Raw genomic sequence first — 26599 nt, 5'->3', positions numbered from 1 at the left:
AGTAATTACGGAATATATCACTGGATATTGCCTAATAAAACATAGCACGAGTATAATGCATATATTATAAGGACGTAGTCTACAAATAATTTGCAAAATAATAACTGGCAGCATTTTAAATTCATACAGGGACAATTATAGCACCATAGTATACAAATGATAACCACGTTACATACGTGTGGTACTCTGTGATATTCAGACTACCGAAACAGGTTACTATGAGAATGCACTATAAAATATCTGAAACTATTAATAACCCTCATGATAATATAACCGACGAACAATAACACTTCTGGTATAATAGTGACAAAATAAAAGGATGTAAAAAGACAGGAAACTTATACATATCAACAACATGAATCATATTTTGTGTATACCTTACACATACGACACAACTTATGTATTTTCTTCCATTGATGTTTAATGGACTACAATAGATTAGAACACCCCATAGCCGTAACTCTCACAAATTTTCTTTATCTTACATTCTTGTTCAAATTGATTCTCACACAAATTTTTCAGATCTCTACGCTTCTCTTTCAGGGCAAGTCTCCTAAAAGTTTTTGTCAAAGCCTGATTGTCGTTCTTACAAGCAACACTTGGCGGCAGATACCCGCAAGGGTTGATGTATTTATTATTATGCCTCAAACGTCTTATAAACATATTTGGTTTCTTTTCCTTGTGCACATGACCTAAATGATTCTCTATTTGTTTCTTATGTGATGACGTCGCACAGCACAGTTCACATTTATATTCGTAAATCATAAGTCTGTGTCTTTCTGCGTAGTGTCTTGAGTATGAGGCAATGTGAGTAAAATATTGCAAACATTTACACTCTGGAATGGGGCAACACATTCCATACACTGGGAAAACAGAATCATTCAAGGTACAAACAGGATCTTCTATTTCAATAACGGCTACGTCTGCCATGGTTAATCTTGAAATAAACAAAGAAAACTTTATGAAACATTTTAAACAAATTTTTGAATAGCATATTTGAATAACTACCCCGCCCGGTTTTATTCAAACACCTTACTAAGGGGAATATAAATCCCGCGGCTTCACTAGACGCCCCCGACGCGTAAACACGGGCGTAGCTAACGATTCCCTTTCCGGTGACCCTAAGCTGTCGTTAACACCTATCTCGATGTTTTCTAGCGTATTGTTTTGCTCCGATTGAGCATTATGAGGACGGAGAACCCAACTAGCTGGTGCATTTGTCCCTAAATACGGCTTTAAATGGTCTACACTAACCGAAATAATTGGCTGTTCAGGAGATTTTTGAATTTTGTAAACCAAGTCAGAAACTTTCGTTACAACCAAATAAGGCCCTATCCAGTTCGGTCCTAATTTTGTATTTGCAGATGGCGGGTAATAGCGCCAAACGAACGAGTTCTCTTCGAACTGTACTATTTTCGCTCTTTTGTCGTAATATGACTTCTGTCGTTTCGCGGCACCTTCTAGATGGAATTTTGCTTTTGAAAAACTTACAGACATGGCGCACTGTAACCATTCAACGTATTCAATATGACAAACATCTGGTTCACTACCCGGGGGAAACCCAAACATTAGATCAATAGGACAGCGTACTTCCTGACCGAACATTAATAGGTTAGGAGTGCATTTTGTACTAGCGTGTACCGTCGACCTATAGGCCATGAGTAAAATGGCAGAAAATCATCCCAATCTTCAGTATTTTCATTACAGAAAATTGTCAACATGGTTTTGAGAGTTCGATTCCATCTTTCTACTAATCCATTACTTTGCGGCCTATAAGGACACGTGTGAGTCTTATCAATGCCCAAAATCTTACAGGTTTCGGTGAACAGATGAGACATAAATTCACGACCCATATCGCTGTGTAATTGTTCCATAGCGCCATACCGGCATATTACTTCTGTGACTAATTTATCGGCTACCGTAAGTGCAGTATGATCCGGAATTGCAAACGCCTCTACAAATTTAGTGAAATAATCACTTATGACCAGAATATATTCATTTCTATTACTGGTTAAGGGAAGCGGTCCAAAAATATCTAATGCACAAACTTGGAATCGCTGAGAGGATTTGATTTGCTTCAGAGGAGAAATGCCTAAGCCCGGTCCTGGTTTCACCTGAGCGCACAAGTCACATGATTCTAACCATCTTTGTACAGACTCGCTAATATTGGGCCAGTAAAACCGTTTCTTAATGGCATAAACGGAGCGGTCGCGGCCGAAATGACCTGCAGTGCGATGATTGTGTAGTAGGTGAAATATTTCTAACCGGATATCCGGTGGCGCGACGAGAGTGAGATGAGTACTTCCATCACATTCATATTTTTTGTACAGCACACCCTCTTTAATCAACAATAAATCCCAATACCGAAACAGTAATTGCATTTGTTGAGACGCATTTACTTCCATTTTGTCAGGTTTCTTATCCGACTCAAGCCAAACAATTATTCTAGACAGATCTGGGTCTAAAATTTGTAAATGACGTAATTCTGCGTTCGACCATGCCTTTATCCAGTTACTTCCTACAGGAGTTTCCTCGGTAGAAACACTTTCTGCACTAGCATCGACAGACGGGCCACTAGTACCCGGCGGTACTTCGGCGCGTAAGTGAGCAATGGAAATCGGTTCCACCTTAGCGGACTTAGTGTTCGCTACGGACGCGGCTGCCGTGCTGGACTGGTTCAACCCCCCAGAGTCGTGACCTTCTCGATGACAGAGGCCACCGCTTCTACCGCAGTCCGTACAGTTTCCGTTCTTACATTGACGTTTAAACTTTATTCTGGATAAGGCGTCCACGTGTTGCATTCTAGTACCCTTCCGAAATTCTATTTTGAAATCAAATGCCCCGAGAATGCTCAACCAACGGCTCAACAAGCCGTCCGCGTCCTTAAAGTTTTTTAACCATACCAGACTGGCGTGATCGGTTCGTATTACAAAAGGTTTTCCGGTCAGGTAGTGACGGAAGTGTCTAACTGAGTACACAACGGCCAATAATTCCCTCATAGTTGCACAATAGTTTTGTTGTGATTTACTTAACGCTTTACTCGCGTATGATATGACAACTTCGCGCCCGTCTTGAACCTGAGATAATATGGCGCCGAGCGCGAGACCTGAAGCGTCACACTCAAGAATGAAACGACCATCGCGTGTAGGATACCCCAGGACCGGGGAACTAGTGAGAGCCACCTTAAGTTTCTCAAACGCCTGTTGACAATGGATGTCCCATTCAAATCTGATTTTTTTCTGCGTAAGCTTTGTTAAAGGTGTACTGATTTCGGCACAATTTTGAATGTACTTCCGGTAGAAATTGACTAAGCCTAGAAAACTCCTAACTTCAGTTTTGTTCGTCGGTACAGGCCAGTCTAAAACTGCCTCTATTTTTGAAGGATCACATTTGGTACCGTCCTCAGTGGCTATATGGCCTAGAAATGCTACTTGTTTTTGCATTAGAAAACACTTAGACGGTTTAAGAATGAAATTGGCGGCGCGCAGTCTATCAAACACCAATCGATGATTTTCTAAAGCAGTTTGAAAGTCTTTGCCATAAATTATTATGTCATCTATGTAACACAAACATTTAGATCCCTGAAGGCCAGCTAGTATCCTCTCCATGCAGCGTTCATAAGTTGCACAAGCATTTACAAGTCCGAACGGTAAAACTTGAAACTGATAGTGGCGGTTAGCACCTGAAGGTGTTACAAACGCAGTTTTATGTTTGTCAGTTGGTTCCATGGCTAGTTGCCAATAACCGGAAGCACAGTCGACCGTTGAATAATAACGCGAACCCGACAAGCTATCAAAAATACTTTGAATGTTTGGGAGTGGGTATGCGTCTTTCACAGTCACGGAATTTAGACCCCTATAGTCTATAGCAAAGCGATAAGTCTGATCCTTTTTCTTAACTAACACGATTGGAGCGGACCAAGGGCTATCACTAGGTTCGATAATATCCTGTTCTAACATTTTCTGTACTTCTTGTTCGATTATTTCTTGGTGAGCCAATGGGTAGCGGCGAGGCGGTATCTTTATGGGTTTTGCGTTCCCAGTTTCTATTTTGTGCGTCACTACATCAGAACGGCCTAGTTTGTTGTCGGGACTCAGAAATACGTCTTGGTAATCAACTATCAACCTTTTGCATTGATCGACTTGATCTACAGTTAAATCGTCGGGTAAACCGTCAATGAGGCATTGTAAATGAGAAGGTACCGTTACAGACATTTCTTGAGCGTTCAAAGGAGCGTTAATCAAGCTAACGTCTTCGACGGAGCCAATGTTTCCTATGATTTCACCTGTCTGTAGACGTATGGGCTTATCAGTAACATTTATGACAGAGCATATGGTTTCGCCTTGGCCATCTAAGACGGACTTTGCTACAAATAAACCCTTTTTAGCTATGCGAGATAAAGGTTTCACTACCCCCGTTTTTCCGTACAACGGACAATCGGGCCCGGCCTTGACCAACATTTCAGTTTCAGGAGGTACAATAACCCGCTTTTCTACTCTGATACGTCCTACATGGCTAGACTCCCGTTTAAATAAACATACACGACCTGCCTTAGTTTGCCAAACTAATGTCTTCCATGAAAGAGTCCTACCCTGACTTGATATAAAATCCTGGCCTATTATACCCGCAATACCCTCCAGATTGGCTACCAAAAACTTCCATTGATAACTTTTAGCTTCCGTATCAAATTTGAACGTTGCTTGACCCAAAATATCTATATTTGACCCGTTGGCCGCCGTAAGTCTTGAATCATTACTCTCGAGCTTTGGCTTATCAGTTCCTAGTTTCTCCCAGATACTTTTTGATATAATACTAATAGGTGAACCAGTATCAAATAGCAAAGGTACGGCGACTTGTATCTTCGCGTGAAAATACCAACAGGCATTAGAAATATCGCTCAACGTTGCATTACCGGAAGTTCTAGTACTAGTGTCAGAGTGATCAATATTTGACTCGGAACTACTTTGCTTCATCGCAACTTCATGTGTTTCATTTTTAGCCTGGCAAACCTTATCCACTTCTGATATCATGTCTTTAAAAGAAGAACTGTAGCGTTCGTCTACAGCTGCATCTTCTTTGTAAGTTTTGCTTTTGGACATACTAGGTAACTCCGATGTTTCAGACAAAGAGTCATTATTTCCTAATGTACATAACGGAACTGACGTTTGATCTTTGGCCCTATCATTTTGAGTTTTGGCTGATGTCTCGGACCCAACACCAGCCTCTAACAGTTTAAATGGTGACTATTTTGGTTCAATGGACAATTGCGGGCAATATGACCCTGACCCTGACATTTGAAACAGATCACCCCTGAACCCAACCTTTGTTGTGTGCGTGTTCCAAAAGTGTTATGCATAGCGGGCTGTGCGTGTGGCTGAGGTGGACCGGAAGTGTAAGTTTGTTCTGCATGATAACTGGGAGGAGGGCTCGAACGAACATTTGATACAGCATTTGCAACATCAGTCCTTAAACCTTGATATGAGTTCGAGACACTGTACTGACTGGCTTGTGGTTTTTTAAAGTGAAGAGCGCTCCCTTTGATTGATTCGAATATTTCTGCCTTTTCAACTAGATTTTGCCAAACATCAGAACGTGAGTAGTCCACATTCAGATTAAGATAGTCCGTACACTCTCGACTCCCTATACCCCTCATAAATTGATCGGTAAGCATGTACATCTTTGCGTCACTATTCTCACCGGGTATCGCAGTGTCTATTAAATCCTGCAAATCGCGTGCGTATTGCCTGATGGTTTCTTCGACACACCTAAATCTATTATGAAAGGAGGCCAGAATCAAACGCGAGTTTTTAGGTTCGTCATACCTGGATTTCAAAGTTGCCTTGAGTTGTTCAAAGTTGCATAACTGCGATGGCCTTAATCGGTCGATGAATAAACCTGCATCATCGGTCATACACATTACAAGATAGTTGGCGGAGGAAAATCTTTATGCACTTTAGGCAACTTTGAAAATGTGGACATTTCCGGCACAGAGACATTTGCCGGAACCAAACCTAAATCTGATGCGCGCCGCGAAGCCTGTAATAACTGGGTTGTGTTTAGTTTTCCTACATCTACAACTTCGGGTTGTGAAAACATACAATCCGCGCGATCAAAGTTAATTAAATCGCTAGATTCTGGTACACTTACTGACGGGGAAAAAGAAACATGACGGGGTTCTAAGACCGTTAAAGGCTGAGCGTATGTGGTACCCGGTTGGTTGAACGGATTGGTAGACGTAGAAGTGGTCATAATAGAACTTCTATCTGACAGCGAGTTCGACCAAACACTGTATGTGGTTGGTACCATGTTATTAAAAGCTATACCGGACGTTCTATCCAGAGGCGTCGACAAGAAATCAAACCTATTACATGAACTACTATACATCGCGGGCGTACTTGTGAAGCCGGGCTCAAATGAAGTGTCGGGGTGTTTATACATGATTAAATTCGGAAAAGAGAAATATTCGCCCTATGATATTCAAAGAAGTTATCTATTCACTATTTTGTTAACCTTTAAATAAATCTAAAACATAATCATATCCTAAACCTAAATGGAACTGGAATAGTTTTTCACAACCCAAACAACCCTTGACCTTCACCCTGCTCGCAGCGCCAAAATGTAACCGAACCTTAACGAGTGGTGGTAAGCCGCACGGGCGGTTACAAAAACCCTCAGGTTCGACACAGGGCAAAGGCAGGGAGGTTGGGTTTCATGTTTTCATTTTTCTATACAATCTATTCAAGAATTTAAGTTCATTAATTATATTCAAATGGAAATAACACAGTAAAACAAAACAACTATGAAACTAACAAATGCCTAGCTACACCTAGCTGCTCAGGCAAGCCATAATGCAACTTTATGTTGTAAGGTTAAAACAATTCTGTAGAGTGTCAAATATTGTTAAACACAGTTTAAAAAGCTAAATTCCAAGTAATTTATTTTTAATTATCAAAAACTAGAAAACTTTCACATCTCAGTTACAATAATCAAGTTTTAAATTGAAAAACCTATATGAAAAATGTGAGTGGCCCACAGGGAAACCACACACTACCTTGACAGAGTCCAAGAATGTAAAAAGGGTGAAGTTACCGTTAGAGGACAGATAACTTAATGAAACTGATTCAGTCAGTCTTTAAATAGAAAGAAAACAAATCCAAGTATGGTTTATAAAATATGAATATTAACACAAGTAGCATAGTTTAATTTGGTTATAAAATCAACCAAAAGACAAAGCTAAACAACTTTATAACAAGCCTATAGGTTGCTAATTATAAAACATTTTAATGATATACTTTATTACAAACAAGCTACTTAAAGACAACTATTTCATATTTAATTTAATAATAAACACACTTCCCAATGAATCATTTACTTCCGTCATAGTGAATTGGTAGAACCCGTTACATTCCTCCATCCTACCAAGAAAAGTTTATACAATAAACTTTTGTGAAAAATTTAATGAAACGTGAAACTGACTTGAAATAGATTGCATATTTTACACCAATTTATAAATTAAACATAACAAGTGTAAATTCCTTCTACAACTTGTGATTTAAACGTAACAAATGTATAAACAAACTTCTGACTTCGATTTCAGATATCTTACAATTATATTTTGCTATAATACATCGCATTTTAATGATCCCTGTAAATAATGGACGTCACGGCATTATAATATGACAATAACTCCATACGCAGTATGATAAACAATAAATATTATGTATATATCCGTAATACTGTAATACAACATTAACTACATTGCAATACACAACAACAAACATCAAAAGTGGACAACAACAAACACATATAATTTCAACAACAAAAAAATGCAATCCCTGAAACACAAATGTCGCAGTATAAATATATAACTGAGAATCATTCAACAATATCATAGTCTAATACAATGACTCAAACAATTGAATATCACAGTCTAAAATAATCTCCAACTGTAAATCTCATCAGAGCATACAGCTCTGACATGTATAACAACACAATTATGAACCAAAAAAAAACAACACATAGATACGTATACCAAACACAACATAATCAATAGGTATCAAGTAATTACGGAATATATCACTGGATATTGCCTAATAAAACATAGCACGAGTATAATGCATATTTTATAAGGACGTAGTCTACAAATAATTTGCAAAATAATAACTGGCAGCATTTTAAATTCATACAGGGACAATTATAGCACCATAGTATACAAATGATAACCACGTTACATACGTGTGGTACTCTGTGATATTCAGACTACCGAAACAGGTTACTATGAGAATGCACTATAAAATATCTGAAACTATTAATAACCCTCATGATAATATAACCGACGAACAATAACACTTCTGGTATAATAGTGACAAAATAAAAGGATGTAAAAAGACAGGAAACTTATACATATCAACAACATGAATCATATTTTGTGTATACCTTACACATACGACACAACTTATGTATTTTCTTCCATTGATGTTTAATGGACTACAATAGATTAGAACACCCCATAGCCGTAACTCTCACAAATTTTCTTTATCTTACATTCTTGTTCAAATTGATTCTCACACAAATTTTTCAGATCTCTACGCTTCTCTTTCAGGGCAAGTCTCCTAAAAGTTTTTGTCAAAGCCTGATTGTCGTTCTTACAAGCAACACTTGGCGGCAGATACCCGCAAGGGTTGATGTATTTATTATTATGCCTCAAACGTCTTATAAACATATTTGGTTTCTTTTCCTTGTGCACATGACCTAAATGATTCTCTATTTGTTTCTTATGTGATGACGTCGCACAGCACAGTTCACATTTATATTCGTAAATCATAAGTCTGTGTCTTTCTGCGTAGTGTCTTGAGTATGAGGCAATGTGAGTAAAATATTGCAAACATTTACACTCTGGAATGGGGCAACACATTCCATACACTGGGAAAACAGAATCATTCAAGGTACAAACAGGATCTTCTATTTCAATAACGGCTACGTCTGCCATGGTTAATCTTGAAATAAACAAAGAAAACTTTATGAAACATTTTAAACAAATTTTTGAATAGCATATTTGAATAACTACCCCGCCCGGTTTTATTCAAACACCTTACTAAGGGGAATATAAATCCCGCGGCTTCACTAGACGCCCCCGACGCGTAAACACGGGCGTAGCTAACGATTCCCTTTCCGGTGACCCTAAGCTGTCGTTAACACCTATCTCGATGTTTTCTAGCGTATTGTTTTGCTCCGATTGAGCATTATGAGGACGGAGAACCCAACTAGCTGGTGCATTTGTCCCTAAATACGGCTTTAAATGGTCTACACTAACCGAAATAATTGGCTGTTCAGGAGATTTTTGAATTTTGTAAACCAAGTCAGAAACTTTCGTTACAACCAAATAAGGCCCTATCCAGTTCGGTCCTAATTTTGTATTTGCAGATGGCGGGTAATAGCGCCAAACGAACGAGTTCTCTTCGAACTGTACTATTTTCGCTCTTTTGTCGTAATATGACTTCTGTCGTTTCGCGGCACCTTCTAGATGGAATTTTGCTTTTGAAAAACTTACAGACATGGCGCACTGTAACCATTCAACGTATTCAATATGACAAACATCTGGTTCACTACCCGGGGGAAACCCAAACATTAGATCAATAGGACAGCGTACTTCCTGACCGAACATTAATAGGTTAGGAGTGCATTTTGTACTAGCGTGTACCGTCGACCTATAGGCCATGAGTAAAAATGGCAGAAAATCATCCCAATCTTCAGTATTTTCATTACAGAAAATTGTCAACATGGTTTTGAGAGTTCGATTCCATCTTTCTACTAATCCATTACTTTGCGGCCTATAAGGACACGTGTGAGTCTTATCAATGCCCAAAATCTTACAGGTTTCGGTGAACAGATGAGACATAAATTCACGACCCATATCGCTGTGTAATTGTTCCATAGCGCCATACCGGCATATTACTTCTGTGACTAATTTATCGGCTACCGTAAGTGCAGTATGATCCGGAATTGCAAACGCCTCTACAAATTTAGTGAAATAATCACTTATGACCAGAATATATTCATTTCTATTACTGGTTAAGGGAAGCGGTCCAAAAATATCTAATGCACAAACTTGAAATCGCTGAGAGGATTTGATTTGCTTCAGAGGAGAAATGCCTAAGCCCGGTCCTGGTTTCACCTGAGCGCACAAGTCACATGATTCTAACCATCTTTGTACAGACTCGCTAATATTGGGCCAGTAAAACCGTTTCTTAATGGCATAAACGGAGCGGTCGCGGCCGAAATGACCTGCAGTGCGATGATTGTGTAGTAGGTGAAATATTTCTAACCGGATATCCGGTGGCGCGACGAGAGTGAGATGAGTACTTCCATCACATTCATATTTTTTGTACAGCACACCCTCTTTAATCAACAATAAATCCCAATACCGAAACAGTAATTGCATTTGTTGAGACGCATTTACTTCCATTTTGTCAGGTTTCTTATCCGACTCAAGCCAAACAATTATTCTAGACAGATCTGGGTCTAAAATTTGTAAATGACGTAATTCTGCGTTCGACCATGCCTTTATCCAGTTACTTCCTACAGGAGTTTCCTCGGTAGAAACACTTTCTGCACTAGCATCGACAGACGGGCCACTAGTACCCGGCGGTACTTCGGCGCGTAAGTGAGCAATGGAAATCGGTTCCACCTTAGCGGACTTAGTGTTCGCTACGGACGCGGCTGCCGTGCTGGACTGGTTCAACCCCCCAGAGTCGTGACCTTCTCGATGACAGAGGCCACCGCTTCTACCGCAGTCCGTACAGTTTCCGTTCTTACATTGACGTTTAAACTTTATTCTGGATAAGGCGTCCACGTGTTGCATTCTAGTACCCTTCCGAAATTCTATTTTGAAATCAAATGCCCCGAGAATGCTCAACCAACGGCTCAACAAGCCGTCCGCGTCCTTAAAGTTTTTTAACCATACCAGACTGGCGTGATCGGTTCGTATTACAAAAGGTTTTCCGGTCAGGTAGTGACGGAAGTGTCTAACTGAGTACACAACGGCCAATAATTCCCTCATAGTTGCACAATAGTTTTGTTGTGATTTACTTAACGCTTTACTCGCGTATGATATGACAACTTCGCGCCCGTCTTGAACCTGAGATAATATGGCGCCGAGCGCGAGACCTGAAGCGTCACACTCAAGAATGAAACGACCATCGCGTGTAGGATACCCCAGGACCGGGGAACTAGTGAGAGCCACCTTAAGTTTTTTTGCGTAAGCTTTGTTAAAGGTGTACTGATTTCGGCACAATTTTGAATGTACTTCCGGTAGAAATTGACTAAGCCTAGAAAACTCCTAACTTCAGATTTGTTCGTCGGTACAGGCCAGTCTAAAACTGCCTCTATTTTTGAAGGATCACATTTGGTACCGTCCTCAGTGGCTATATGGCCTAGAAATGCTACTTGTTTTTGCATTAGAAAACACTTAGACGGTTTAAGAATGAAATTGGCGGCGCGCAGTCTATCAAACACCAATCGATGATTTTCTAAAGCAGTTTGAAAGTCTTTGCCATAAATTATTATGTCATCTATGTAACACAAACATTTAGATCCCTGAAGGCCAGCTAGTATCCTCTCCATGCAGCGTTCATAAGTTGCACAAGCATTTACAAGTCCGAACGGTAAAACTTGAAACTGATAGTGGCGGTTAGCACCTGAAGGTGTTACAAACGCAGTTTTATGTTTGTCAGTTGGTTCCATGGCTAGTTGCCAATAACCGGAAGCACAGTCGACCGTTGAATAATAACGCGAACCCGACAAGCTATCAAAAATACTTTGAATGTTTGGGAGTGGGTATGCGTCTTTCACAGTCACGGAATTTAGACCCCTATAGTCTATAGCAAAGCGATAAGTCTGATCCTTTTTCTTAACTAACACGATTGGAGCGGACCAAGGGCTATCACTAGGTTCGATAATATCCTGTTCTAACATTTTCTGTACTTCTTGTTCGATTATTTCTTGGTGAGCCAATGGGTAGCGGCGAGGCGGTATCTTTATGGGTTTTGCGTTCCCAGTTTCTATTTTGTGCGTCACTACATCAGAACGGCCTAGTTTGTTGTCGGGACTCAGAAATACGTCTTGGTAATCAACTATCAACCTTTTGCATTGATCGACTTGATCTACAGTTAAATCGTCGGGTAAACCGTCAATGAGGCATTGTAAATGAGAAGGTACCGTTACAGACATTTCTTGAGCGTTCAAAGGAGCGTTAATCAAGCTAACGTCTTCGACGGAGCCAATGTTTCCTATGATTTCACCTGTCTGTAGACGTATGGGCTTATCAGTAACATTTATGACAGAGCATATGGTTTCGCCTTGGCCATCTAAGACGGACTTTGCTACAAATAAACCCTTTTTAGCTATGCGAGATAAAGGTTCCACTACCCCCGTTTTTCCGTACAACGGACAATCGGGCCCGGCCTTGACCAACATTTCAGTTTCAGGAGGTACAATAACCCGCTTTTCTACTCTGATACGTCCTACATGGCTAGACTCCCGTTTAAATAAACATACACGACCTGCCTTAGTTTGCCAAACTAATGTCTTCCATGAAAGAGTCCTACCCTGACTTGATATAAAATCCTGGCCTATTATACCCGCAATACCCTCCAGATTGGCTACCAAAAACTTCCATTGATAACTTTTAGCTTCCGTATCAAATTTGAACGTTGCTTGACCCAAAATATCTATCTTTGACCCGTTGGCCGCCGTAAGTCTTGAATCATTACTCTCGAGCTTTGGCTTATCAGTTCCTAGTTTCTCCCAGATACTTTTTGATATAATACTAATAGGTGAACCAGTATCAAATAGCAAAGGTACGGCGACTTGTATCTTCGCGTGAAAATACCAACAGGCATTAGAAATATCGCTCAACGTTGCATTACCGGAAGTTCTAGTACTAGTGTCAGAGTGATCAATATTTGACTCGGAACTACTTTGCTTCATCGCAACTTCATGTGTTTCATTTTTAGCCTGGCAAACCTTATCCACTTCTGATATCATGTCTTTAAAAGAAGAACTGTAGCGTTCGTCTACAGCTGCATCTTCTTTGTAAGTTTTGCTTTTGGACATACTAGGTAACTCCGATGTTTCAGACAAAGAGTCATTATTTCCTAATGTACATAACGGAACTGACGTTTGATCTTTGGCCCTATCATTTTGAGTTTTGGCTGATGTCTCGGACCCAACACCAGCCTCTAACAGTTTAAATGGTGACTATTTTGGTTCAATGGACAATTGCGGGCAATATGACCCTGACCCTGACATTTGAAACAGATCACCCCTGAACCCAACCTTTGTTGTGTGCGTGTTCCAAAAGTGTTATGCATAGCGGGCTGTGCGTGTGGCTGAGGTGGACCGGAAGTGTAAGTTTGTTCTGCATGATAACTGGGAGGAGGGCTCGAACGAACATTTGATACAGCATTTGCAACATCAGTCCTTAAACCTTGATATGAGTTCGAGACACTGTACTGACTGGCTTGTGGTTTTTTAAAGTGAAGAGCGCTCCCTTTGATTGATTCGAATATTTCTGCCTTTTCAACTAGATTTTGCCAAACATCAGAACGTGAGTAGTCCACATTCAGATTAAGATAGTCCGTACACTCTCGACTCCCTATACCCCTCATAAATTGATCGGTAAGCATGTACATCTTTGCGTCACTATTCTCACCGGGTATCGCGGTGTCTATTAAATCCTGCAAATCGCGTGCGTATTGCCTGATGGTTTCTTCGACACGCCTAAATCTATTATGAAAGGAGGCCAGAATCAAACGCGAGTTTTTAGGTTCGTCATACCTGGATTTCAAAGTTGCCTTGAGTTGTTCAAAGTTGCATAACTGCGATGGCCTTAATCGGTCGATGAATAAACCTGCATCATCGGTCATACACATTACAAGATAGTTGGCGGAGGAAAATCTTTATGCACTTTAGGCAACTTTGAAAATGTGGACATTTCCGGCACAGAGACATTTGCCGGAACCAAACCTAAATCTGATGCGCGCCGCGAAGCCTGTAATAACTGGGTTGTGTTTAGTTTTCCTACATCTACAACTTCGGGTTGTGAAAACATACAATCCGCGCGATCAAAGTTAATTAAATCGCTAGATTCTGGTACACTTACTGACGGGGAAAAAGAAACATGACGGGGTTCTAAGACCGTTAAAGGCTGAGCGTATGTGGTACCCAGTTGGTTGAACGGATTGGTAGACGTAGAAGTGGTCATAATAGAACTTCTATCTGACAGCGAGTTCGACCAAACACTGTATGTGGTTGGTACCATGTTATTAAAAGCTATACCGGACGTTCTATCCAGAGGCGTCGACAAGAAATCAAACCTATTACATGAACTACTATACATCGCGGGCGTACTTGTGAAGCCGGGCTCAAATGAAGTGTCGGGGTGTTTATACATGATTAAATTCGGAAAAGAGAAATATTCGCCCTATGATATTCAAAGAAGTTATCTATTCACTATTTTGTTAACCTTTAAATAAATCTAAAACATAATCATATCCTAAACCTAAATGGAACTGGAATAGTTTTTCACAACCCAAACAACCCTTGACCTTCACCCTGCTCGCAGCGCCAAAATGTAACCGAACCTTAACGAGTGGTGGTAAGCCGCACGGGCGGTTACAAAAACCCTCAGGTTCGACACAGGGCAAAGGCAGGGAGGTTGGGCGTGAAAAACAACCGAGATGTTTTCATTTTTCTATACAATCTATTCAAGAATTTAAGTTCATTAATTATATTCAAATGGAAATAACACAGTAAAACAAAACAACTATGAAACTAACAAATGCCTAGCTACACCTAGCTGCTCAGGCAAGCCATAATGCAACTTTATGTTGTAAGGTTAAAACAATTCTGTAGAGTGTCAAATATTGTTAAACACAGTTTAAAAAGCTAAATTCCAAGTAATTTATTTTTAATTATCAAAAACTAGAAAACTTTCACATCTCAGTTACAATAATCAAGTTTTAAATTGAAAAACCTATATGAAAAATGTGAGTGGCCCACAGGGAAACCACACACTACCTTGACAGAGTCCAAGAATGTAAAAAGGGTGAAGTTACCGTTAGAGGACAGATAACTTAATGAAACTGATTCAGTCAGTCTTTAAATAGAAAGAAAACAAATCCAAGTATGGTTTATAAAATATGAATATTAACACAAGTAGCATAGTTTAATTTGGTTATAAAATCAACCAAAAGACAAAGCTAAACAACTTTATAACAAGCCTATAGGTTGCTAATTATAAAACATTTTAATGATATACTTTATTACAAACAAGCTACTTAAAGACAACTATTTCATATTTAATTTAATAATAAACACACTTCCCAATGAATCATTTACTTCCGTCATAGTGAATTGGTAGAACCCGTTACACTTATATCACCGGTGTTCTTACGTTTTCACGAAATTTGGCTCATTCCAAGACAAAACATTAAAAAGCTGTCAAAACGGTCAATCTGTGAGAGTGCAGCCATAATATTCCAATAGCATTCATCCTTTCAGGAGAACGCTGAATGAAGTATAATCATTATACATGTACAATGATTCTTGAGTTCAATTTTAAACCACAAGGACCAGTGTCAGATGCTTTCTTGTGGACTCTCCGGCAGAACTTAAGTTTGTACTTTCCCCGTTCCACGTGCCCGCCTCGTGCGCGCCCTCCACCTGTACCGAATACTTCGTCATGTCAGCGCTAACACAGACGACACAGACGACATCGACGTCAACGACGACAATCACGACACAAACGACATCGACGTCAACGACGACACTCACGACATCGACGACATTGACGTCAACGACGACACTCACGACATCGACGACATTGACGTCAACGACGACACTCACGACATCGACGACACTCACGACATCGACGACATCGACGACACTCACGACATCGACGTCAACGACGACACTCACGACATCGACGTCAACGACGACACTCACGACATCGACGACACTCACGACATCGAGGTCATCGACGTCAACGACGAAACTCACGACATCAACGACACTCACGACATTGACGTCAACGATGACACTCACGACACAGACGACACTCACGACATTGACGTCAACGACGACACTCACGACATTGAAGACACTCACGACATTGACGACATCGACGACACTCACGACATCGACGACATCGACGTCAACGACGACACTCACGACATTGACGACACTCACGACATTGACGTCAACGACGACACTCACGACACAGACGACACTCACGACACAGACGATACTCACGACATCGACGACACTAACGACATTGATGACATCGACGTCAACGACGACAGTCACGACACAGACGACACTCACGACATCGACGACACTCACGACACAGACGACACTCACGACATCGACGACATCGACGTCAACGAAGACACTGACGACATTGACGACACTCATGACATTGACGTCAACGACGACACTCACGACACAGACGACACTGTCTCACGACACAGACGACACTCACGACATTGACGTCAACGACGACACAGACGACACTCACGACACAGACGACACTCACGACATCGACGACACTCACGACATCGACGATATCGACGTCAACGACGACATTGACGACACTCACGACATTGACGTCAACGAAGACACTCACGACATCGACGACATCGACGACACTCACGACATCGACGTCAACGACGACACTCACGATATCGACGACACTCACGACATTGACGTCAACGACGACACTCACGACATCGACGACACTCACGACATCGACGACACTCACGACATCGACGTCAACGACGACACTCACGACATTGACGACACTCACGACATTGACGTCAACGACGACACTCACGACACAGACGACACTCACGACACAGACGACACTCACGACATCGACGACATCGACGACACTCACGACATCGACGTCAAAGACGACACTCACGACATCGACGACACTCACGACATCGACGTCAACGACGACACTCACGACATCGACGAAACTCACGACATTGACGTCAACGACGACACTCACGACATCGACGACACTCACGACATCGACGACATCGACGTCAACGACGGCACTCACGACATCGACGACACTCACGACATCGACGACATCGACGTCAACGACGACACTCACGACATCGACGACACTCACGACATCGACGACATCGACGTCAACGACGACACTCACGACATCGACGACACTCGCGACATCGACGACATCGACGCCAACGACGACACTCACGACATCGACGACATCGACGTCAACGACGACACTCACGACATCGACGACACTCGCGACATCGACGACATCGACGCCAACGACGACACTCACGACATCGACGACACTCACGACATCGACGTCAACGACGACACTCACGACATCGACGACATCGACGTCAACGACGACACCCACGACATCGACGACACTCGCGACATCGACGACATCGACGTCAACGACGACACTCACGACATCGACGACACTCAAGACATCGACGTCAACGACGACACTCACGACATCGACGACACTCACGACATCGACGACACTCACGACATCGACGTCAACGACGACACTCACGACATCGACGACACTCACGACATCGACGACATCGACGACACTCACGACATCGACGACATCGACGACACTCACGACATCGACGACACTCACGACATCGACGATACTCACGACATCGACGACACAAAGGCTCTCAGAATTTATCGACCTTTTTCCTCGACCTAATATCAGCGTGCAGGGTTAGGGTCGCTTACACACAAAATCTTGTATTCAAATCGTTCTTTGGTCATTTCTTCCGATTAAAATATACTAATTATATAAAGCGTTTATGTATATATTTTCAATATATACATACGCGGGACCCTCATCATTCCCATGTAACGACGGCTCTCAGACATATTATGTAGGTCTGACCACACACCGTAAGATATATGAAAGCTATAGGCCAGCAGTTTTCCGCCAAAAAATACACTGCACATGTTGTTCTTTGTTTTAAATCCTGAGAAAAGATTTGAAAAAATCAGTTAAAGTTTAAAAAAATAAAAGTAATAAATGGGCAATGTTTTCCAAAACCAATCATTAGCATCGTCAAATAGTATTTAAAGGGAAAATATGAGATATAAGATTGACAATTGCACAAAAAATTACCAAAAAAGGATGGCACAGATGTGAGTCTCTTTCTAAGAATGATGGCATACGCTGATGTGACTAAGTCTCTTACCAAGAATGATGGCATACGCTGATGTGACTAAGTCACTTACCAAGAATGATGGCATACGCTGATGTGACTAAGTCACTTACCAAGAATGATGGCATACGCTGATGTGACTAAGTCACTTACCAAGAATGATGGCATACGCTGATGTGACTAAGTCACTTACCAATAATGATGGCATACGCTGATGTGACTAAGTCACTTACCAAGAATGATGGCATACGCTGATGTGACAAGAATGATGGAATACGCTGATGTAACTAAGTCACTTACCAAGAATGATGGCATACGCTGATGTGACAAGAATGATGGCATACGCTGATGTGACAAGAATGATGACATACGCTGATGTGACAAGAATGATGGAATACGCTGATGTGACTAAGTCTCTTACCAAGAATGATGGGATACGCTGATGTGACAAGCATGATGGAATACGCTGAAGTAACTAAGTCACTAACCAAGAATGATGGCATACGCCGATGTGACTAAGTATCTTACCATGAATGATTGAATACGATGATGTGACTAAGTCTCTTACCAAGAATGATGGCATACGCTGATGTGACAAGAATGATGGAATACGCTGATGTAACTAAGTCACTTACCAAGAATGATGGCATACGCTGATGTGACAAGAATGATGGCATACCCTGATGTGACAAGAATGATGACATACGCTGATGTGAAAAGAATGATTGAATACGCTGATGTGACTAAGTCTCTTATCAAGAATGATGGAATACGCTGATGTGACAAGCATGATGGAATACGCTGATGTAACTAAGTCACTAACCAAGAATGATGGCATACGCTGATGTGACAAAAATGATGGCATACGCTGATGTGACAAGAATGATGGCATACGCTGATGTGACAAGAATGATGGCATACGCTGATGTGATTAAGTCTCTTACCAAGAATGATGACATACGCTGATGTGAAAAGAATGATGGCATACGCTGATGTGACAAGAATTATGGCATACGCTGATATGACAAGAATGATGGCATACGCTGGTGTGACTAAGTCTCTTACCAAGAATGATGGCATACGCTGGTGTGACTAAGTCTCTTACCAAGAATGATGGAATACGCTGATGTGACTAAGTATCTTACCAAGAATGATGGAATATGCTGATGTGACAAGAATGATGGAATACGCTTATGTGACAAGAATGATGGAATAAAATGATTTGACTAAGTTTCTTACCAAGAATGATGGAATACGCTGATGTGACTAAGTATCTTACCAAGAATGATGGAATACGCTGATGTGACTAAGTATCCTACCAAGAATGATGGAATACGCTGATGTGACTAAGTATCTAACCAAGAATGATGGAATATGCGGATGTGACAAGAATGATGGAATACGCTGATGTGACAAGAATAATGGAATACGCTGATGTGACTAAGTATCTTACCAAGAATGATGGAATACGCTGATGTTACTAAGTCACTTACCAAGAATGATGGCATACGCTGATGTGACAAGAATGATGACATACACTGATGTGACAAGAATGATTGAATACGCTGATGTGACTAAGTCTCTTACCAAGAATGATGGAATACGCTGATGTGACAAGCATGATGGAAAACGCTGATGTAACAAAGCCACTAACCAAGAATGATGGCATACGCTGATGTGACTAAGTCTCTTACCATGAATGATTGAATACGCTGATGTGACTAAGTCTCTTATCAAAAATGATAACACACGCTGATGTGACAAGAATGATGGCATACGCTGGTGTGACAAAAATGATGGCATTCGCTGATGTGACAAGAATGATGGCATACGCTGATGTGACAAGAATGATGGCATACGCTGGTGTGACTAAGTCTCTTACCAAGAATGATGGAATACGCTGATGTGACAAGCATGATGGCATACGCTGGTGTGACAAGCATGATGGCATACGCTGATGTGACAAGCATGATGGCATACGCTGATGTGACAAGAATGACGGCATACGCTGGTGTGACTAAGTCTCTTACAAAGAATGATGGAATACGCTGATGTGACTAAGTATCTTACCAAGAATGATGGAAATGCTGATGTGACAAGAATGATGGAATACGCTGATGTGACAAGAATGATGGAATACGCTGATGTGACTAAGTCTCTTACCAAGAATGATGGAATACGCTGATGTGACTAAGTTTCTTACCAAGAATGATGGAATACGCTGATGTGACTAAGTCACTTACCAAGAATGATGGAATACAGTGATGTGACTAAGTATCTTACCAAGAATGATGGAATATGCTGATGTGACAAGAATGATGGAATACGCTGATGTGACAAGAATGATGGAATACGCTGATGTGACTAAGTCTCTTACCAAGAATGATGGAATACGCTGATGTGACTAAGTTTCTTACCAAGAATGATGGAATACGCTGATGTGACTAAGTCTCTTACCAAGAATGATGGAATACGCTGATGTGACTAAGTATCTTATCAAGAATGATGGAATATGCTGATGTGACAAGAATGATGGAATACGCTGATGTGACAAGAATGATGGAATACGCTGATGTGACTAAGTCTCTTACCAAGAATGATGGAATACGCTGATGTGACTAAGTCTCTTACCAAGAATGATGGAATACGCTGATGTGACTAAGTCTCTTACCAAGAATGATGGAATATGATGATGTGACAAGAATGATGGAATACTCTGATGTGACAAGACTAATGGAATACGCTGATGTGACTAAGTCTCTTACCAAGAATGATGGAATAAGCTGATGTGACTAGGTCTCTTACCAAGAATGATGACATACACAGGTGCAACTAGGTCTCTTACCAAGAATGAAGGCATACCCAGGTGTGACTAGGTCTCTTACTTATAATGATGGCATACACTAAATGTGACAAAGTCTCTTTCAAGATTGATGGCATACACTGATGTGACAAGGTCTCTTATCAAGAATGATGACATACACTGATGTGACTAAGTCTCTTATCAAGAATGATGACATACGCTGATGTGACTAGGTCTCTTATCAAGAATGATGACATACACTGATGTGACTAAGTCTCTTATCAAGAATGATGACATACGCTGATGTGGCTAAGTCTCTTATCAAGAATGATGACATACACTGATGTGACTAAGTCTCTTATCAAGAATGATGACATACACTGATGTGACTAAGTCTCTTATCAAGAATGATGACATCCGCTGATGTGACTAAGTCTCTTATCAAGAATGATGACATACGCTGATGTGACTAAGTCTCTTATCAAGAATGATGGCATACGCTGATGTGACTAAGTCTCTTACCAAGAATGATGGCATACGCTGATGTGACTAAGTCTCTTACCAAGAATGATTGAATACGCTGATGTGACTAAGTCTCTTACCAAGAATGATGGAATACGCTGATGTGATTAAGTCTCTTACCAAGAATGATGGAATATGATGATGTGACAAGAATGATGGAATACTCTGATGTGACAAGAATAATGGAATACGCTGATGTGACTAAGTCTCTTACCAAGAATGATGGAATAAGCTGATGTGACTAGGTCTCTTACCAAGAATGATGACATACACAGGTGCGACTAGGTCTCTTACCAAGAATGAAGGCATACACAGGTGTGACTAGGTCTCTTACCTATAATGATGGCATACACTAAATGTGACAAAGTCTCTTTCAAGATTGCTGGCATACACTGATGTGACAAGGTCTCTTATCAAGAATGATGGCATACACTGATGTGACAAGGTCTCTTATCAAGAATGATGACATATGCTGATGTGACTAAGTCTCTTATCAAGAATGATGACATACACTGATGTGACTAAGTCTCTTATCAAGAATGATGACATACACTGATGTGACTAAGTCTCTTATCAAGAATGATGACATACGCTGATGTGACTAAGTCTCTTATCAAGAATGATGACATACGCTGATGTGACTAAGTCTCTTATCAAGAATGATGGCATACGCTGATGTGACTAAGTCTCTTACCAAGAATGATGGCATACGCTGATGTGACTAAGTCTCTTACCAAGAATGATGGAATACGCTGATGTGACTAAGTCTCTTACCAAGAATGATGGAATACGCTGATGTGACTAAGTCTCTTACCAAGAATGATGGAATATGATGATGTGACAAGAATGATGGAATACTCTGATGTGACAAGAATAATGGAATACGCTGATGTGACTAAGTCTCTTACCAAGGATTATGGAATAAGCTGATGTGACTAGGTCTCTTACCAAGAATGATGACATACACAGGTGCGACTAGGTCTCTTACCAAGAATGAAGGCATACACAGGTGTGACTAGGTCTCTTACCTATAATGATAGCATACACTAAATGTGACAAAGTCTCTTTCAAGATTGATGGCATACACTGATGTGACAAGGTCTCTTATCAAGAATGATGGCATACACTGATGTGACAAGGTCTCTTATCAAGAATGATGACATACGCTGATGTGACTAAGTCTCTTATCAAGAATGATGACATACGCTGATGTGACTAGGTCTCTTATCAAGAATGATGACATACGCTGATGTGACTAAGTCTCTTATCAAGAATGATGACATACGCTGATGTGACTAAGTCTCTTATCAAGAATGATGATATACGCTGATGTGACTAAGTCTCTTATCAAGAATGATGACATACACTGATGTGACTAAGTCTCTTATCAAGAATGATGACATACACAGTAGTGACTAGGTCTCTTATCAAGAATGATGACATACACTGATGTGACTAAGTCTCTTATCAAGAATGATGACATACACTGATGTGACTAAGTCTATTATCAAGAATGATGACATACACTGATGTGACTAAGTCTCTTATCAAGAATGATGACATACACTGATGTGACTAAGTCTCTTATCAAGAATGATGACATACACTGATGTGACTAGGTCTCTTATCAAGAATGATGACATACACAGTAGTGACTAGGTCTCTTATCAAGAATGATGACATACGCTGATGTGACTAAGTCTCTTATCAAGAATGATGACATACACTGATGTGACTAAGTCTCTTATCAAGAATGATGACATACACTGATGTGACTAAGTCTCTTATCAAGAATGATGACATACACTGATGTGACTAAGTCTCTTATCAAGAATGATGACATACGCTGATGTGACTAAGTCTCTTATCAAAAATGATGACATACGCTGATGTGACTAAGTCTCTTATCAAGAATGATGACATACACTGATGTGACTAAGTCTCTTATCAAGAATGATGACATACACTGATGTGACTAAGTCTCTTATCAAGAATGATGACATACGCTGATGTGACTAAGTCTCTTATCAAGAATGATGACATACACTGATGTGACTAAGTCTCTTATCAAGAATGATGACATACACTGATGTGACTTAGTCTCTTATCAAGAATGATAGCATACACTGTAGTGACTAGGTCTCTTACCAAGAATAAAAGCATACACTGCTTTGACTATTAAAAAGTTTCTTACCAAGAATGATGTCATAATAATAATAATAATAATAATAATAATAATAATAATAATAATAATAATAATAATATTAATAATAATAATAACACATATTCTAATTTTCAATATGGCCTTCAAAGTAAAGAAACAAAAGAAAAAAACATTATTCTTGAATATAGGTCACCTGTCAATGTTAAAACTAGAAAGATACATTTACATATAAAATTATGAAACATTATGTTAATAAATGCATTCAAACTTAAACATTTACTGACAGACACTCAGACATGACCATAAATTAAACATATACATATGTTAAAGAACATGTACAATAACTTATCATTCACACATAAATGAAGCTTATAATATCCTTTGAACTTTTTAAGGGTTTTCAAGGTATGTTTATGTAAAGGAATATCATTCCATATATTTTTGCTATAATTTGTGAATGATGTTTCCACGTATTTAGTACGAGGTGGTATCTGTAAGACAAGATCCTTGTTTGATACTGATCTTAACTGGTATGTTTTAATGATGGGGCCATGTTATTCATTATTTTATATACCAGGACAGCACAGTGGTATTTGTATCGGTCTGAAAATCTTAGTTATTTAAATTCTTGGAATACGTCTGTCGATGTAGTTCGCTAAAATGGTGGCATACACAGGTGCGACTAAGTCTCTTGCCAAGAAAGATGACAAACACAGGTGTGACTAGGTCTCTTACCTAGAATGATGGCATACACAGGTGTGACTAGGTCTCTTAGCTAGAATGATGGCATACACAGGTGTGACTAGGTCTCTTACCAAAAATGATGGCATACACAGGTGTGACTAAGTCTCTTACCAAGAATGATAGCATAAATAAACGTGACTAGTTCTCTTACCAAAAAAGATGGCATACACAGGTGTGATTAAGTCTCTTACCAAGAATGATGACATACTCAGGTGTGACTAGGTCTCTTACCTAGAACAATGGCATAAACAGGAGTGACTAGGTCTCTTACCAAAAATGATGACATGCATAGGTGTGACTTGGTCTCTTACCAAAAATGATGACATGCACTGAAATGACTAGGTCTCTTACCTAGAATGATAGCATACAATGATGTGACTAGGTCTCTCGCCAAGAATGGTGGCATACACAGGTGTGACTAGGTCTCTCACCAAGAATGATGGCATAAACTGATGTGACTAGGGCTTTTACCAAGAATAATGACAAACACTAATATGACTAAGTCTCTCACCAAGAATGATGACATACACTGATTTGACAAGGTCTCTTACCAAGAATGATGACATACACAGGTGTTACTAGGGCTCCTACCAAGAATGATGACATACACAGGTGTGACTAGGGCTCTCACCAAGAGTGATGGCATACACTGATGTGACTAGGTCTCTCACCAAGAATGATGACATACACTGATGTGACAAGGTATCTTATTAAGAATGATGGCATACACTGATGTGACTAGAGCTCTCACCAAGAATGATGACATACACTGATGTGACTAGGGCTCTCACCATGAATGATGACATACACAGGTGTGACTAAGTCTCTCACCAAAAATGATGACATGCACTGAAATGACTAGGGCTCTTACCAAGAATGGTGACATACACAGGTGTGACTAGGTCTCTCGCCAAGAATGGTGGCATATACAGGTGTGACTAGGTCTCTCACCAAGAATGGTGGCATACACAGGTGTGACTAGGTCTCCCGCCAAGAATGGTGGCATACACAGGTGTGACTAGGTCTCTCGCCAAGAATGGTGGCATACACAGGTGTGACTAGGTCTCTCACCAAGAATGATGGCATAAACTGATGTGACTAGGGCTTTTACCAAGAATAATGACAAACACTAATATGACTAAGTCTCTCACCAAGAATGATGACATACACTGATTTGACAAGGTCTCTTACCAAGAATGATGACATACACAGGTGTTACTAGGGCTCCTACCAAGAATGATGACATACACAGGTGTGACTAGGGCTCTCACCAAGAGTGATGGCATACACTGATGTGACTAGGTCTCTCACCAAGAATGATGGCATACACTGATGTGACTAGGTCTCTCACCAAGAATGATGACATACACTGATGTGACAAGTTATCTTATTAAGAATGATGGCATACACTGATGTGACTAGAGCTCTCACCAAGAATGATGACATACACTGATGTGACTAGGGCTCTCACCATGAATGATGACATACACAGGTGTGACTAAGTCTCTCACCAAAAATGATGACATGCACTGAAATGACTAGGGCTCTTACCAAGAATGGTGACATACACAGGTGTGACTAGGTCTCTCGCCAAGAATGGTGGCATATACAGGTGTGACTAGGTCTCTCACCAAGAATGGTGGCATACACAGGTGTGACTAGGTCTCCCGCCAAGAATGGTGGCATACACAGGTGTGACTAGGTCTCTCGCCAAGAATGGTGGCATACACAGGTGTTACTAGGTCTCTCACCAAGAATGATGGCATAAACTGATGTGACTAGGGCTTTTACCAAGAATAATGACAAACACTAATATGACTAAGTCTCTCACCAAGAATGATGACATACACTGATTTGACAAGGTCTCTTACCAAGAATGATGACATACACAGGTGTTACTAGGGCTCCTCCCAAGAATGATGACATACACAGGTGTGACTAGGGCTCTCACCAAGAGTGATGGCATACACTGATGTGACTAGGTCTCTCACCAAGAATGATGACATACACTGATGTGACAAGGTATCTTATTAAGAATGATGGCATACACTGATGTGACTAGAGCTCTCACCAAGAATGATGACATACACTGATGTGACTAGGGCTCTCACCATGATTGAT

At 40.6% G+C, this 26599-nt stretch overlaps 1 protein-coding gene across 1 annotated transcript; it reads left to right on the top strand.

Annotated features, from left to right (window-relative positions):
• The first annotated feature begins 11147 nt into the window (after positions 1 to 11147).
• On the top strand, positions 11148 to 17782 carry LOC128215242 (cysteine-rich, acidic integral membrane protein-like). Its single transcript, XM_052921949.1, has 4 exons — positions 11148 to 11257; positions 15750 to 16054; positions 16175 to 16437; positions 16508 to 17782. Exons 1-4 carry the CDS (start codon positions 11148 to 11150, stop codon positions 17780 to 17782), a joined length of 1953 nt encoding a protein of 650 aa, XP_052777909.1.
• The last annotated feature ends 8817 nt before the right edge of the window (positions 17783 to 26599 follow it).

The sequence above is a fragment of the Mya arenaria genome, chromosome 13, assembly GCF_026914265.1.
Source record: "Mya arenaria isolate MELC-2E11 chromosome 13, ASM2691426v1".
Classification (NCBI taxonomy): domain Eukaryota; kingdom Metazoa; phylum Mollusca; class Bivalvia; order Myida; family Myidae; genus Mya; species Mya arenaria.
This window is presented reverse-complemented; position numbering and strand designations above follow the sequence as displayed.

What these genes read in the sequence shown, in the direction of transcription:
- LOC128215242 (XM_052921949.1), top strand. Translation starts at nt 11,148, where the DNA reads ATGGCGCCGAGCGCGAGACCTGAAGCGTCACACTCAAGAATGAAACGA. An exon ending in GCCACCTTAAGTTTTTTTGC is followed by an intron (nt 11,258 to 15,749) that starts GTAAGCTTTGTT and finishes TCGTCATGTCAG; the next exon opens with CGCTAACACAGACGACACAG. An exon ending in CATCGACGTCAACGACGAAA is followed by an intron (nt 16,055 to 16,174) that starts CTCACGACATCA and finishes CTCACGACATTG; the next exon opens with ACGACATCGACGACACTCAC.